We start from the raw sequence: 17,379 nt of genomic DNA, 5'->3' as shown, positions 1-17,379 counted from the left end.
AAGCCATGCTTTCACGTAATCCAACATTGTAAATATCCATGTTTGCCACATGAGCTGTGCTATTTTAATCCTTACTATATCTTTACATCCTCTCCCAGCATTGTCTGCTTGAAGGAATCCTGCAATTGTGCTTCATTCTCATCCTCTTAAGCAGTATCACAACCCAGTTCACAAGGTAGTGCTCCAAAACAGCCACTTAACAAGTAAATCCAATATGAAGTTGTCCCATTCCTAAACCTATAATAACTCACTGATACCACAAGCCTATTAAAAATACCTTAGCACAACAGATATTTTTTAAAACCAGAACATTTATTGCGTGACTAGTCATCGAAATCCTTAAGATGAACTGGATGCCGCAACAGCTGCCCTCTTGGGTTTAGGTGTTGTTCCTTCACGGAATCCATGCCTGCATCGTGTTAAAAAACAAGAACCATTACTTCAGAAACATCACTATAAACGTTAAATTTTTGTTAAAACAGATTCTAATGAGCTTATCTCAGTTAAATGCTGAAATCAGTATTGAATTCATATGTTCAGACATTTATCTTTACAACATCACAGATAAGCTGCTACCATTTCATTTACTTCCCTTTGCTTCAAGATAGCCATTTCAGGGATACAGTTAACTGCAGCTGAAAAAGACTCAGCAATTTGCTTGTACCCATCGCTGGGCCAGTATTTCTTCACTGTTTGTGTCCCTATGCTGTAAGGCAGAGATCCCAACTACTCTCCCTTGGCCAAGGAGAAACAATGAGCATGCTTAATAGCAGACATTTTCTAAACCACTTAACTATGCCACAGTTTAACTCCTCTGACATTCATACCTACTCTGAGCTAAGTGTACTGTTATCCCTCTTTTAAAGATTCATGAATTGAAGCACAGAGAGGTTAAAGTCTGGCTTCAGTTCCTGCTCTTAACTCCTACAACACACTAGCAGGACAGTACTAAGTCCACACTACTGTATAATTGTTTTAATTGCAAAAAAGAATGGTCACCCCAGCACATGAACACAGATACAACTACAGGTGGTGGGGTTTACAGAGCCCCAAACTACTCTGGATCTTTTAAAATTAGAAACTCTGGGACTAAATGCCTAGAGGCCAGGGATTCTGCTAAATATCCCACATTGCACACAACAGCCTCCCACAACAAAGAATTCTCTCAGTTGAGACATTAGATGAGTTTACCCCCTAAAAGCTACCGTTAAAATACACTAAGTCTAGGTTGGGCAGAAACTCTGCACTTCTAACAGACTCTAAGCAACAAGACTGCAAGATGTTTCTTTTTATACGAATACAATAGCAACTATCAGTTTTCTACAGCAGACTTGCCCAACGTTACAAAACCAAAGGCCTGACTACAGACTTCACCCGCACACCACCGTCTTGAGGAATTTTGTTAAGTAAGTGAGATGTGACCACTACTAATAAATATTATCACGTTTTGAGGAGTCTACCTCAAACCATGCTCTAGACATTCATAACTCGTACTACCGTTTACTGAAAAATTAGTAAAACCTACATTAACTGATCCAAAGGTTACCGTGGCAAGAAAAAAAAAAACACTTTCCAACATCTTAGCCCCACTCACCAGGGTAGTATCCTTACTTTACACAAGTCAACAAAGGAGATGGTCCTTTCCCAAGTTCAGAGAACCAACTACGACTAAAACACAAAAACTGTACCTGAATCTGCGGTATACAATTTTCAGGTGCCTCATTCGACCGGTCCCGGTGGTGTTTCGCCTTTTAGCCTTGGCACTCCAGTTATCTACAACACAGACTCAGGTCAGCTTCGAAATGGTCTTCCCCACTCACCCCGCAGGCACTGTCGGTCGGTACACTGAGGAGCCCTTCCTCGCGTGTGAATCCACTGCACCAGCATCCGGACGCACAAGCTTCATCATAGACACCAAACAGCGTCCAGAGCCCTGCCCCGTCACTTAGGTACGGTGCCGACCAGAGACTACTGCTACCCTGGAGATCACCCCACAGCCCGACACAGCCCACTCACACTTTCTCTTCCTCTTGGCGGGGTAGCCGCACTTGCCACACGTCGACTTCTGCAGGTGGTAGGCCTTGGAGCCACAGCGGCGGCACAACGTGTGCGTCTTGTTGCGACGCTTTCCGAACGATGACGTTCCCTTCGTCTGCAAATTAAGCGGACAAACGATTCTGAAATCTAGCAATTTCTAGACACATTCTGACGTTTTCAGGGCAAGAAACTTCTTCTCAGACTTAAATGCAATCCATAAGGGCTGAAATTTCTAAACTTTTCTGAAATGCTAAAATCAGAGACCACTTCACGCTATCGAGAGCCTTCCCTAAGAGATGCTGTTTTGAAATCTACTACATTAAAAGAAACAGAGAAAAAGGTGAAAGAAGAAATAATGTGGTTTCCCTACCTGCCCCCACCCCAAACCCTAAGCGCTCCTACCAGGCACCACCACCAACCAATTCCTTTGCTTACACAGAGCCAAACACTTCCAAACCAGGCTTCTCCCCTCACTTCCTATCCAAAGGCAGGGCTGTGCGGGCTCCCCAAAGATAGACGGCAGCTAGGGACCTAGAGCGGCTCCAGATCCACGACCGCAAGCTCTGCAGCCCCAGGCACAGTAAGGAGCCATACTCCTGGCTCTTGAGGGCCGCTGTACGTCCCTTTCCAGCCCATCGGGCCCCCCTTATCGGGAACCTTGTGGGCACCCCAAGGATAGCAGGGAGCGCGGCGCAGAAAACGAGGATGGAAGACGATTAGGACAGCCGTTGCAAACAACTCACCATCTCGCTTCTGTGGCCGAGACCAAAGAGGCCGGAAGAGGAGGCACTTCCGGTATATCGCCCTCAGAAGCTTCCGTCCCGGAGAGTATTTCCGGCGGCGCGCGGTGCACTGTTCTCAAGCGTCCGTCGCTGCAGTATGGCTGGGGTGGAGAGGAGGATCCGGAGCCAGGTGGAGCCAATAGGGTTCAGCGCCCGGCAGGCGGGCGGAGCTCGCAGCTTTGTGGGGCCGGGATGGGCGTGTCCCCGCCGGACCGGTCTTGGCCGGGAGGCGCTTTTAGGCCGGAACTCTGCTTTGCGCTGCTGTTGCTGCCCTCTGGTTTTCCCGCCTTGTAGGTGGGGAGTGGTGGCCTCATCGCGGATCCCGTCCCGGAGCCGATGGAGAACCTGGCGTGGGGTGAGGCTGCCCCTTCCGGGCATCCTGCGCTGACTCAGCGCCCCGGCGTGTGTGCAGGGCTCGCGGTGGGACTGGGACCCTGGTTCAGGGCAAACCAGCCTCTCCAGGTTCCTCCTCATTCCGGCCGGAGGTTTTTTGTCTGACGCTGATTCCCTGAGAGGTCGCTAGGAGTACAGACCGGCCTTGAGGAGCTGGGCTCAGAACCTAAAGAGAAAGGCAAATAAGCTCTTTCTCACTGTAATTTAGAGGCAACTGGTTTGATCCCAAATTTCATTGTTCCAAGGAATCACAAGTGGAACTTGTTCAATATAGCTTCCTGCACCGTATCGTGAGATCTGATTCAGCAGCTTTGAACAGGGCCTGGAAGTCTGAAATTAAAAAACTTTTCGAATAATTTCGAAATGGTTGGTTCCCAGACCTCGTTGATAAAGGCTAATCCAATTGTAACCTCTTACCTATAACAAAGCCCCCACCCTCCAAAACGATAAAAGAAAATATCCAAACATTTAAGAGTTAACAGGTGAAACGATTCCAAATAACCGTCTCGTGTGCTTACTTTATAAAGCAAACAGAGAATTCTTGACCTGTCACATGTGAAATCTTAGCAAAGGTAATTGACTAATCACTAGCAGAACAAGATGACCTCTAGGAGTCAGAGGTTTAATTTTGACAGGTTGACAGTTGATTGGTGCCTAGTAAATTCTAAGCTTTTCTTTAGCAGCTGGGAATAGAGACATGAACAGGACGCAATCCCCGTCTTCATGGAAGTGGTAGGTCGCGGGTGGGGGAGGGGTGAGGTGGGCAGCAAGGGGAGAGAGCAAGCCAACGTTGCAGTGCTTGGACGAAAGTGCAACTCAGGAGACATTTTTCTGGATTAGGTGCTGTATTAGTTTCCTATTGCTGTTCTAACAGGTTAACACAAACTTAGTGGCTTAAAACAAAACATTTAATCAACAGAATAAAGTTTTAGTTACGCAAGAGGAGTAAATACTAGAGATCTGCTGTACGACATTGTGCCTATGGTTAACAAGTTAAAAATCTCTTAAGAGGGTAGATCTCATGTTGCATTCTTACCACAATTAATGATGTGGATCAAGGCTGCCCCAGGAAGGGAAGCCCAAGACGTCCTGGTCTATATGCTTATCCATATGACCCCAATCATATAAAAAGTTATACAACCACACAATAACCAGACCCCACTTGCACGAGACCATTTTAATGACTTTTTACATCATCTTTCCTTTGTCTGGTAAAAAAAAGTCACGTACCCATGACATAAATTTAGCCCTAACCCTCAACACATTGCCACTCTTCACTGGCCATGGGTCCTGTCCCCATGCTTCAGCCCTTCACTGCCCATGGGTCCTATCCCCATTCCTGCAGCCCTTCACTGCCCATGGCTTCTGTCCCCATGCCCGCAGTCCTTCACTGCCCATGGGTCCTGTCCCCATGTTATTCTCTGAATAAAGGAGCACTGCCCAGACCTTGAGAATCTAAGAAATCTTTCTTTTGACTCCTTAGCTCACTGAGCCCGCATGTATTGTATTAACACACACTTTTATTATCTTACGGTTCTGGTCAGAAGTCTGAAATGGGTCTCACTGGGCTGAAATCAAAGTGTGAGCAGGGCTGCATTCCTTCTGGGAGGCTCTAGAAGAGAATCTGTTTTCTTGCCTTTTTCAGCTTCTAGAGGCTGCTAGCATCCCTTGGTTTATTGCCCTCTTCCACCTTTAAGACCAGTAAGAGTCTTTCTCATGTCACATTACTCTCTTTTCTCCCTCCCTCTTCTACTTGTAACACCCTGCTAAATGAATTAAACAGGTGACCATTAGACTGAGGTGGCTCTAAGGCCCAGGCAGCGTACCTAAGCAAACCAAAACCAAGCCTGTAAATGCCTCAAGGTTGTGAAACTGAAAACGCTAAGGAGAACCAATCACAAACAGCCAATTAGGCTTTGAGCTATAGCCAATCAAATTACTTCTTTTCCTTGCTTCTGCACTTTCTCTATTATAAGTCTTTCCCTTGGATCATGACAGCAGAGCGCTCCTAACTATTTCCGGTTTGGTGCTACCTGATTTGAATCAATTTTTGCTCAAATAAACTTAAAATTTTTAATGTGCCTTAGTTTATCTTTTAACAGCCCCATGTGGATTACATTGGCCCCACCCAGACAATTTCTTCATCTTAAAATCAGCTGGTTAGCAACCTTAATTCTATCTGCAACCTTAATTGTCCTTTGCCATGTAATCTAGCATATTCACAGGTTATGCTGATTAGGTTGTAGGGGAGCAAGAACATTTCCTCTACCCACTAGGTCCTTCTGGCTGGGCTACGAATTAAATTAACATGAGACAGAATAACAGGAAGAAATCAAACAAACATTTATAACATGTACATGTGAGAGAGACCCAAGATAACTGGGTAACTCTCCAAAATGGTGGAGGCTCTCATCTTAAATACCATCTTCAGCTAAAGACAAAGGATGATGTTGGCACAGGGGATAGGGGGTGGTTTAAGCAAGTGTTTGGTAAATAAAACTTTGATAAGAGTGGGCTTAGCAAGGATCCTCCCAGTCTATCAGATACCCAAAGTTATCTATGGTGATGGCCTGTCCTGGGGTCAGGCCTTTATTTTAAATCTCTTTTAGGCAGTTGAGGGAAGGTCAAAGTTTCTTTCACAGTCTTTTGTTCTTAAAAATAATCAAGGCAAGGCAAAGAGACAGATTTTGGGATGGCCAATTCTGATCCCCCGCAAGCTCATGGTCTTTGGGGTGGGGGGGGCAGGCACTGTTCTGCCTGGCACAGGTGTTATGAGAAATGAGATCAGTGTAGACAGGACAAGTGACAACCGCTGAGGAGGCAAGGAGTATGACAGGTGTAATGTGAGTGTACTTTTTACCCCAGACACTCCTGGAATTGCAGACATCAGAGAAAGTGAAATATTTTTCCTCCTCTCCCTGATGTGATGTGGTTCTTTTTGGTGTATTTGAAACCAAACCATTTTGGCCCTGGTCAGGTAGGCAGGCCCTTGGCTCTACAAAGGCTTAGGGAGCCAGTTTAGAACCTCCAGGTTCCTACCCAAATGCCGGGTTTAGGTGAGGACTGGATCAACTTCTGAAACAGATGGTCTATGCTGTTTCCTAGGCATGCGCCCCAGGACATTTTGCCTTTGGCAGAGGATGACAGAAAGAGATTACATAAATCCTGCATCCATGGTTTACGTACAATTTAAATTTCTGGATCACCAGGACTTGGCACTAGACCTGCCTTTTTTTCCTACAATAAATGAAACAAAATTGCTGCTGACTTTTCTTTTTAGAAAAATCACATAAATTAAATTCCTTAGCTGCAAACAAAATTTTTACTCCCGTGTCATTGGATTTGATTTGAGGGATGTATTTTCAAGTCTGCATCTACTAGCCACACTCCCCCTACCTTCACTCCAATTTGCATGCTAAGCCTGTGCTATGCAAATTTTCTGTTACCAAGCAATTGAATTTAAACTTCCTTCACTAAGTTTAAATTTCACTGCTAATATCCCACTTCAAATAAACATTTTCCTTCCCATCAGCTTTGAAATCTCCCAGGGCAGGCTTTTGTGGGAGTGGAGGGTATTTGGTGTGGAGCAGTGGGGAGGAGATGGTGTTTGAGAAGCCTGTTAGTAGAATGCCTTACCAACCAAGGTGAACAAAAAAAGTGGCAAACTTACTGACCTTGCCAATCAAATTGTTATTATTAGGTGGGATGCATCTCTTGAAACCTGTACTTTCAAGACACATGTTAAAACTTTTATGGATACCAGCTCAACACAAGGTTGATACAAGGGAAGCCATATTGTAGAAAAGAAACTATATTGTAACTTTCAATGGCCTCTGACTAACTAACCCAGCTGGATACACACACTCCAGGAGATCTAGCTGCTCTGTAGATTTTATGACCCCTGCTTGTGTATGCACCTCCCAGCTGGGATAAAACAATAACCTTGTTCTTTTGAGTTCCTTAGGAAGGTGATGACACCAGGACAGCGAGTCTATGCTGATAGCCATCATCAATGACAACTGAAAGATCTGGTGTGGTGACTCCTAGTCTGTAACACCAGAGGGTCAGCATTCCTAACCCTCTCTCCTATTAACCCACTGGCCTATAACTGCTTTAAGATTCTGTGCTCCCCTTTAGATGGTTCTTTAGGATGCTAGTCCACCATCTTCTGATTTGCTAGCTTATCACTTAATAAAATACCCTTTCTCTGTCACCATCTTGCCTCTTGACAATTGGCTTTTGTCTTGCGGTGAGCACATCGTGCCCGTTCTGTGATAACATTACCTAAAATTAAGTTTTAGTGTCATATGACGGTTTTCTTATTCTTTTTTCAATCTCAGGGACAGCAGAGTTGAATTAATCATTATTCCTGGTTCCCAATACATACGCAGCATTGATCCATGCATGGCCTGCTTTTAGTACATATTTAACTACTTTTAATAATATAATAAGCACCTATAAACTTATTCTGAGATGATATCCTATATCTAACTCCATGATCTTCTTCCATCCCACCCCCAACCTCCCCCGAACAAGGGTAACCATCCTTCTGAATTTCATATTCATCATTTCCTTACTTTTCATTTTGTATAATTTAATGACTCCTTATATATTCCTAAAATGTATGTGCATTTAAGTTATTTTCAACTTTTAAAAAGGATACCATGCTGTATATAATCTTTTGGGACTTAAATCTTTCCCTTAATATTGTTGTGATTGTTGATGCAAATAACCAATGACAATTCTGTAGATAGGAGAGATAAGGTGAATTTTACTTGAGCCCAGCTGAGGACTATAACCCAGGAAGGCAGTCTCCACAAAGGAAGAAAGCGTTTTGGAGATGCATGGTTTTCAGTACAGTTTTGTACCTTTCTAGAACAAAGAACATACATCAAACATGCCCAGGATACGTATTCATCAAAGTTTCAAAGAGATATTCAGTTGCAAATTAGCAAGTCAACACAACCCTGATGTCTGGGAAAGGAAAATTATACTCAAGAGTATTGATACTGGTGTTACTGATACTGACATTGTAGGAAAGTAAGTATGCATCCTTATCTTCAAAGAGTGCATTCTTTTACTTTGAGATAATGTTTAAAGCATTCTTTACTTTAATGGTTAAAGCAGATGTACAAGGTATGTTTGACAGGTTGTAAGTCAGACTTCTTTAATTCAGGCCGAATCAGGTTTAAACCAGCATATCTACCCACTCTAACTCAATATGTCAAAATTTCTTACCATTATTTCTCGATATTGTGGGTCACTGAAATTCCTTCTTTATGAATGCTGTGTGTTATGTTATGTGAAATACTACAATTTATTCATCAAGTATCCTGTTGATAGTTGTTTAGATTGTTTTCAAGCTCTTGTGAACTATGTAACTATAAATAAAGACCAACTAGACAGTTTTTAAAAAAAATAAAACTAATAAAACTAATAAAAAGAAAAAATGGAAAATATTAAAATAAATAGTAATGTTTAAAGTTAAAAGTATGAATCCTTCTGTAATCATATCCCTAGAGATAACCAGTGTTACAGTTGGGATCTCTCTTTCAGGTGTAGGGGAACAGAATTTGCCACCCCGAAATGTGCCTCTTTGGCTTGATTATTTATTTATTTATTTATTTATTTATTTATTTATTTATTGAGGAAGATTAGCCCTGAGCTACCATCAGTGCCCATCTTCCTCTACTTTATATGTGAGACACCTGCCACAGCATGGCTTGACAAGCAGTGCAAAGGTCAACACCTGGGGATCCGAACCAGCGAACCCTGGGCCATCAAAGTAGAATGTGCAAACTTAACTGCTGCATCACCAGGCCAGACCCTGGCTTGATTATTTTTAAGAACAAAAGACCAGGAAGAAACTTTGACCTTTCCCCTAAATGCCTAAAAGAATTTAAGATAGAAGGTATGTTCAAGGGAGGAGCTATCACCATAGATAATTATAGTATAACATGAACTAGGTGTGGTAGATAGGGAGGAAACTAGCAAGGCCACTTTGATCAAAATGCTCTCTATATCCCGTTGTCTCTGCAAGGCATGGCAAACATTTGCTTATGAAACACTTGTTTTTCCATCTCCATGTGAATTGTCTGCCTCCTCTTTGAAGTCCCAAACCCCTACCCCCAAAATCCTCTTTTGTCTTTAGCTGAAGATGGTATTTAAGGTGGTGGCTTTGGCCATTTTGGCAAATTACTCAGTTTTTCTGGGTTTCTCCCATGTATATATGTAGTTAAACTTTGTTTGATTTTCTCCTGTTGTTTTGTCTCATGTTAACTTAATTATTAGACCAGCCAGAAGAACTTAGAAGGGTAGAGGAAAATTTCTTTCTCCCCTACAACTGGCTGTCTTCTTTTAAATATAATGTATATCCATATATGCATATTATAGATGTACAGTGTACACATTAGTCTTTTAATTAAAAATAGAATCTTACTGTTTTCCATAACAATATATCATGTATATCACTACTTGTCAAGATATATAGATTTAGTTCATACTTTTTAGCTAGTCTTTGGTGTTTCATTGTTGATATATCAACATTTGTTCCACAAATCTCCCAATTTATGGAAATTTTGGTTATTTTCAATTTTCTGCTATTATAAATGATGTTGTAATGCAGATTCTTGCAGATACATCTTTGAACATTTGTCTGAATATTTCCTTAAGATAATTTCCTAGAAGTAAAATTACCAGGTTAAAGGGTATGACTTTTTATTTTTTCTCTCTATCAACATTTGTTTATTTGTTGCTGCATATTGCCAGATTCCTCTCCAAAAAGAGTTAATCAATTCACCTACTTATTATTACAGATAGAGCTCAGAGTAGAAAATAACTAGCCCAATCTGAAATTCAAGAGAAACTTCTCAAAGGAGTTGACCCTGGGGCTGAGTCATCATAAGAGCAGGTAAATGATATGCAGGGAGCCAGGGTCTGGAGGGGCTCAGGGCTGGATTCTCCCACTGCTTGGTCTTGTTTGTATTTCCCGTTTCCAATGCTAGGCATCACTGACATACTTAATCTTTGCCAAATAGAGTCACTCTTTGTGGGGTTTTTTTGAACTTTTTTTTTTCTATTGGAACAATTTTGTAATCCATTTCCTGGTCTGGAGAAAGCAGGAACAATGGCTACCGGGAGTGTTTTCTCAGAGATCACAGAAAAAGAATGGAAAAAGTTACTTGAAATTCTCCAGCAAGATCCTGATTCCCTCTTAGATACATTAACCTCTCGGAGGCTGATTTCTGAGGAAGAGTATGAGACTCTGGAGGATATAACAGATGCCTTGAAGAAAAGTCAGAAGCTGTTAATTCTGGTGCAGAAAAAGGGAGAGGTGAGCTGTCAGCATTTTCTCAAGTGTTTACTTAGTACTTTTTCAGAGTCAGCTACCATTCGGGGCTTAAAGCACCGTAAGTTGAACTTTTTACACATGTTTGGGGTAGGAGGCACAAGGCAGATTTCCTGAAAAAGAAAATTATGGTCTTCTGTTTTTGTTTGTCTTTCTCTTGGAGATAGTTTTCACTGAAATATGACAAAGGAGAAAAGTGTGCAGAACAGAAAAAGCAGGGAACAATAAATCTCATTGGTTTAGGGGATTGATTTTTTTTTGTTGAAACTGTATGCCAAACTTGCCATTGTTTTAGTGCTCGTATAAACTGCTCGTTATTCTAGTAGTGACGTTCCAAAATACTCACGGTTGGAAATAGAGTACTGTTAATGATGACACATCTGGGATTTCTTTATCAAGTAAGTGAATTAACAGATATTAACAACCCCAAGACAAAAGCTGCATCTTTCACTTAGTATAGCCATTTTGAAAATACAGGAAAAATAATTTTTAGCATACACACAGGGTGCATCAGTGGCTTCATTCTCTGGTGATGACAATACCATCAGAACTCTAGTTTTCTGGAGCGGTTCAAATGCTGTCTTCAGTGTTCAAAGATAACTAGTGGCAGATAAGGGAGCAATTTTTCCAGAATATGATGTTTAGCAAATCTGTAGATTACCGCCTGAGGAAGGTGTAGCTCCTTTTCTAAGAATCTAAAAAATATTGAAGATTATTTTAAGAGATGTTAGAGGAGTAGCTCAAATAAAAAGTTTAGTGTTAATCATCTCTAATGTAGGACAAGGTGCATATGCTTAAAGAAATAGGTCATATTATTTCTACGATTTACTATTCCAGATTAGAGCTATTTGCTTCCTGATTAGAAATTATGAGGATCAGATTTCATTAGCAATGGGCCTAGGAAGTCTGAGCTCATTTTGGCTCACAGTAAATCCACAAGTAAGCACTGTTCATAGGATTCATATTTTCTGTTTCACTCATTTAACCTTTAAGTTTGCTCTGAAAGACTCAAAATTTTGAGCAAGGCAGGAGTGTGATCTGATTTTCTTCCAGTGGGAGAAAGACAGTTTTGACAGATGACTTGTGGCCAATAGGAGGCGATGGGTGTTCCTGTCCTCCAGTGAAATAAAGAGGAGAGACGACGCTTTGAGGCCTTGGAAACTCAAGTTATTACAAAACTTATTTTTGTTAATTTGGACAAGCAAAACAAAAACCTCCAAAACTTTCTTGTTGTTTTCATAATTTTTACAACATAATACAGAATCTCCTCCATCTGTGGGGATAAACGAGAATTCAGATGGTTTTCTACCTGGAGGGAAACAGCCTGAGAATCCTGAGATCACAGAGCCCTTCAAAGAGAAAGAACACGTGGATTTGGAAACCTCTCAGTCTTTCAGGGACAACAAAACTGGTTATAGGGAAACTGCTTGGTCCTCAAGGGAAAATGATAAGGAATACAATACACCAAAAGTCGCATTGCCACATTCCGTCGAAAATGTTGAATATGAAGTTCCAGCAACTATTGAGTGCTTACAGGACGGACAGAGATATGAGGAGCCAGATGATTCTTTATACTTAGGAGAAGAGGGATATCTAGAATCTGTTGGATACCCTGTAGATGCAGAAATCACCGTGGAAGAGGAGGATTATGCTGACCCAGACTACATCGTCTATGATGGTGAAGAGCACTGTGCGTATTCAGAAACCACGGAATTCTCTGACGAAGAACAGAGTCATGAGGATTCAGAAACTGGCATGTCATTGGAGGAGGAAGAGGAGAAAAATATGGAAGGTAGGAGAATGATGTGTGTATAGTTAGGCAACAACTTATTTTGAGGTTGCCATGATGTAGTGGGAAGAGGGGATGAAGGGCACCAGATGCCAGCAGAAAAGCAGCTACTCACTTTCCTTCTCTAACCTGGAATTTCCTCAGAGGTGGGTGTTGACAGTGAGGAAGACTCAGGACCTAGGAAATGATGCACAGTATAAGCAAAAGTAAATATTGGTTGTCAGCTTGTGGCTTTCTGCAGTCACCTCCATCATATATATAAGAAGTTACTAACCACCAATTTACGTGCTACCTTCTATTCCTCACATTAAGCCTCTTTAGTCATTTTAGGGCCTTCATGACCAATGGAATGTAGGGATTATGGGTTTAACTGTTGCAGTGGAAACAGGAGAGGAGTTTGTGGTGAATGGATAAGCTCCCCAAATATTATTATTTGGCTTGATACAGTCCATATATTGCCATCTTGATGACGGAAATTATATCAGTCTCTTGAATTTGAATACTTCTTAGTGAAAATTCAAAATATGAGAAATGCTGCATTTGGAGAGACATTGTCTGGGAAAATAAACATCACCAGGTTCTGAGTAGGCAAGAGAAAGGTAAATACCATCTCACATTCAGTCCAAATCCTGGGGATTCACACCCACTTCTGGGTAGGAAAAGAGTAATTTCCTCCTTAGCTCATCTTGTATTAGTTTGTTGGGGCTGCCGTAGCAAAGTACCACCAACTGGGTGGCTTAAACAACAAACAGAAATGTATTCTCTTAGGTTGGAGGCTCTTAGAAGTCTGAAATCAGTGTCTACAGGGTTGGTTCCTTCCAAAGGCTGTCAAGAAGAATTTGTTCCTTGCTTCTGGTGGTTTGCTGGAAATCTTTGGCATTCTTTGGCTTGTAGAAGCATTCCCCAGATCTGCCTTCATCTTCATGTGGTTGTCTCTGGGTGCTTATCTCCATGTCCAAATTTCTCCTTTTTATAGGGACACCAGTCATATTGGATTAGGGCTCACCCTAATGACCTCATCTTAACCAATTACATGTGCAGCGACCCTATTTCCAAATAATATTACATTCTGAGGTACTGGGGGTTAGGATTTCAATACATGAATTTGAGGCGTACATAATTCAACCTATAACACAATTCTTGCCTCACCCCTATACCTTTCCAATACATAGTTGCTTTTAGGGCTCCTTCTTTTTATTTATCTCTATATTTCAGTTGTTGCATAGGGTTGAATTAATTATTTATTGCATAATATCATCATTATTCTGCAAAAAGCCCCTTTTGTTTATCTATTCCATTTTTTTCTTTAATCTCCATTCCCATTCACCTTCCTCCATAGGTAACATTCTAGTATTGTGTTTCTTGCGTGTTATTGTTTTGTTTGCATGATTTTCTTTCTGTATCATTTATTTATTACTACACTGATGCTATATAACAAAGCTTCTCAAAATTGGGGTCACTTAAAACAGTAAGAGTGAAGTATTGTTCATGTGTCTCTAGTTGGCTGGGCAGTTTTTTGGGTCTTCCCTGGGTTTATTCATGTTTCTGTGGTCAGCTGGCTATAAGCTCATCTCCCTTCTTCTAGCAGGCTAGTCTGGACTTGTTCTCAGACTAGATGGGGCGTATTCTCTTTTTTTTTAATTTTATTTTTTATTTTTTTTTAAAGATTGGCACCTAGGCTAACAATTGTTGCCAATCTTCCTTGTTTTTATTTTTTTAAGGATTGGCACCTGGGCTAACAACTGTTGTCAATCTTTTTTTTTTTTTTTCTGTTTTATTTCCCAAACCACCCCCCCACCCCCCAACCCCAGTACATAGTTGTGTATCTTAGTTGCAGGTCCTTCTAGTTGTGGGATGTGGGACGCTGCCTCAATGTGGCCTGACGAGTGGTACCATGTCCGTGCCCAGGATCCGAACCCTGGGCCGCTGCAGCGGAGCGCACGAACTTAACCACTCGGCCACGGAGCTGGCCCCAGGGGGCATATTCTCATGGTGAAGGCAGAGGAGTAAAAGAGAGAGAAGGAGACAAAGAGAGAGGGCACAAAAGAGAAAGAGAGAGACAAAGTAGTGAAGGCCTTTTGAGGCTTAGGCTCAGAACCATCATGCTGTTTGTATTAGTTTCCCAGGGCTGCCACAATAAAGTACTACAAAAGGGTGGTTTAGAACAGCAGGAGATGTACTACCCCACAGTTGTGGAGGCCAGAAGTGTGACACCAAGGTGTTAGCAGGTCACGCTGTCTCTGAAGGCATTAGGGAAGGCTCTGCTCCAGCCCTCTCTCTTAGCTTCTGGGAGCCTCAGGTGTTCCTTGGCTTGTCGACCATCTTTTTTCTGTGTCTTCAAGTCATTTTCCCTCTGTGCATGCCTCTGTTTTCAAATTTCCTCTTTCTATGAGGACACCAGTCAGATTGGATTAAGGCCACCCTAATAACCTCATTTTAACTTAAGGTCTTCTGTAAAGACCTTGTTTACAAATAAGGCCACATTCTGAGGTACTGGGGACTTCAACATATCTTTTTTGGAGGGGACAAAATTCAATCCATAACACCATCACTTCCGCCACATTTTGTTGGCCAAAGCAAGTCACAAGCCAATGTGGATTCAAAGGTTGGGGAAAAATAGACTCCGTCTTGGGGCTGGCCTGGTGGTATAGTGGTTAAGTTTGCATGCTCCGCTTTGCTGGTCTGGGGTTCACTGTTTGGATCCCGGGTGCAGACCTATGCATGGCTTTTCAAGCCATGCTATGGCAGGCGTCCCATATATAAAAAATAGAAGAAGATGGGCACAAATGTTAGCTCAGGGCCAATATTCCTCAGCAAAAAGAGGAAGATTGATGGGAGATGTTAGCTCAGAGGTAATCTTCCTCAAAAAATAAAGAAAAGAAAATAGATGCCACCTCTTGCAGAGTAGTATTGCAAAAGATAGGGATACTGGAAAGCCATTAATTGGGGCTATTTTTGCAATCAAACACCTTTAACAAAACAGGTCAAGAAAAGTCTCATTAATAATGTAGTTATGTTCTGCAATGTAATTCTAATGGCTACCAATCCACTCTAGTTGACTGGAGGCATATGCCTAAGCTCTGTCTCTTTCCTCTGTAATATTTGTCTATACATCTTGGAACTTAAAAAAAATCCAAATGCATCTGACTCAAAGGAGAAGACTCTTCATGCTTTTTGTCATCTTGAACTTCATGTCCCCTAAAAAATCTCAGTGTCAAATCAAAGTCTCAGGAAGGCTTAAGGCATTGCCTTGTGTGTTCTGCACTGTGTAAGGTCAACTTGTATATAGACTATATCAATCAATTCCCTTACCTTCCAGCTTATAATTGGGGTCAGCCAATGGTAGGAACCCATATAGTTACCATGTCCTGTGGCTTTCTTTCTTCCTGAAGATACAAGTTTTAATTTGATGTTATTTTCCTTTAGCTTGAAGAACTTTACTTATTTTTTTCTTTTAGTGCAGGTCTGTTGCTGATAAATTTTCTTAGGCTTTGTTTATTGAAAAACGTCTTTATTTTGCCTTCATTCCAGAAGGATATTTTTGCTGGATATAGAATTGTAGATTGGCAATACTTTGCCTTCAGCACTTTATGGATGTCATTCCTCTGTCTTTTGGCTTCCATTATTTCTTCAGTCATTTTATCACTGTCCCCTTGTAAGTATTGTGTCATTTTTCTTCTGGTTGATTTCAAGATATTTTTCTTAAATTTTTTTCAGTAGTTGACTATGATGTGCCTAGCTGTGTTTTTCTTTGTTTTCATCTTCCTTAGAGTTTGCAGAGTTTGTGAATCTAAAGTGCTTTTTTTTTTTTACCAAATTTGAAAGATTTTCACCTGTTATTTGTCCAAATATTTTTTGTTTCACTTGCTCCTTTCTCTTGTTTTGAGACTCCAAGTACAAGTATGTTAGAGTTTTTGATATTGTTCTAAAGGTTCCAGAGTCTCTATTCATTTTTTTAAAAAATATTTTTTCTATCTATTCTTTATTTTTATTGCTATATCTTTAAGTATACTGAATTTTTCTTCTGTCATTTCCAATCTGCTTTTAAGTCCACCTACTTATTTTAAAAAGTTCAGATATTATGATTTTTAATTCTAGAATTTCCATTTTTTTAATACTTTCCTTTTTTCTAAGAATTCCTATTTAATCATTCACTATGGGCTTATTTTATTTTTCATTCTTGAGAATAGTTAAGATAACTGCTTTAAAATTCTTATATGCTAAATTCAACATCTTGGTCATCTTGGGCTCAGTCTCCGTTGACTGAGTATTGGTTACATTTCCTGTTTTTTCTATGTTTATTAACTTTGGGTTGTGTCCTAAACATTGTCTATGGTTTGTTGTAGAAACTCTGGATTGTTAAATTTCTCCCAAGAATCTTGGTTTTTTTGGTCCGTTTTAGTTTCCAATTAACCTGACTGGACTTAAATTCAATATTTAGTCTCCTTTCAGTGGGTTGCAGCTGAAATCTCTGATCATTTCTTTTTGCCTTAGCTGTGCGATTTTCATGAATTTTTAATTTACAAAAATGATATGGGGTTCTAGAAATTATGGTTTCTTACTTTCTTCATCCAGCTCTGTTCTTATTAAATATATAATTGCTGTGTATACATCTACAGTCATGTGCTGCATAATGACGTTTCAGTTAATGATGGACTGCATAAATGACAGTGGCCCTATAAGGTTAGTATCATACAGTCTAGGTGTGTAGTAAGCTATACCATCTAGGTTTGTGTAAGTGCACTCTATGATGTTTGCACAGTGATAAAATTGCCTGACACATCTCTCAGAACATATCCCTGTTGTTAAATGACATGACTGTACTTTGCTTCTAACCACTCCATAGTAGCCCCTTTATTATCTTGTCAACACTAGACATCTGGCCTGGGCTACGTGAGTACCAATTTCTGTGCTGAAGAAGCAGAGGATTGTTGTCTTAAGTCAAGGTAGAGGATAGGCAAGAAGAGATCTTAAAAGCTTTCCTGCAACCTATCCGCTCACAGCCTCCTCTAGGAACCCTTTGTGCTAGC

General features: G+C 40.9%; 2 protein-coding genes and 1 non-coding gene across 5 annotated transcripts in view; 1 reads left to right on the top strand and 2 right to left on the bottom strand.

Annotated features, from left to right (window-relative positions):
• Positions 1–291: 291 nt before the first annotated feature.
• Positions 292–2,921, bottom strand: RPL37 (ribosomal protein L37). Its single transcript, XM_014831251.2, has 4 exons — positions 2,781–2,921; positions 2,017–2,152; positions 1,689–1,773; positions 292–409 (listed from the first exon to the last, which is right to left on the bottom strand). The coding sequence occupies exons 1-4, from the start codon at positions 2,781–2,783 to the stop codon at positions 340–342; spliced, it is 294 nt and encodes a 97-aa protein (XP_014686737.1). The 5' UTR covers positions 2,784–2,921; the 3' UTR covers positions 292–339.
• LOC123289652 (small nucleolar RNA SNORD72) lies at positions 492–571 on the bottom strand. Its single transcript, XR_006533716.1, has one exon. It is a non-coding gene; the product is annotated as a small nucleolar RNA SNORD72 (small nucleolar RNA).
• The window catches only part of C7 (complement C7), a 95,915-nt gene continuing 81,437 nt past the window's right edge, over positions 2,902–17,379 (top strand). Inside the window, exon 1 of one of the 3 annotated variants that reach the window (XM_070519715.1) lies at positions 2,902–3,174. In XM_070519715.1, the coding sequence (XP_070375816.1) occupies positions 2,917–3,174 (258 nt within the window). In that variant the 5' untranslated portion in view covers positions 2,902–2,916. Of the gene's footprint in view, positions 3,175–10,323; positions 10,546–12,057; positions 12,353–17,379 lie in introns of those variants that run through there. The other 2 variants (XM_070519716.1, XM_070519717.1) reach the window with 2 other exon arrangements.

This window comes from Equus asinus, chromosome 10 (genome assembly GCF_041296235.1).
Source record: "Equus asinus isolate D_3611 breed Donkey chromosome 10, EquAss-T2T_v2, whole genome shotgun sequence".
NCBI lineage: Eukaryota > Metazoa > Chordata > Mammalia > Perissodactyla > Equidae > Equus > Equus asinus.
This window is presented reverse-complemented; position numbering and strand designations above follow the sequence as displayed.

What these genes read in the sequence shown, in the direction of transcription:
- RPL37 (XM_014831251.2), bottom strand. An exon ending in CGCCAAGAGGAAGAGAAAGT is followed by an intron (nt 1,774 to 2,016) that starts GTGAGTGGGCTG and finishes TCTGTGTTGTAG; the next exon opens with ATAACTGGAGTGCCAAGGCT. An exon ending in ATTGTATACCGCAGATTCAG is followed by an intron (nt 410 to 1,688) that starts GTACAGTTTTTG and finishes AACACGATGCAG; the next exon opens with GCATGGATTCCGTGAAGGAA.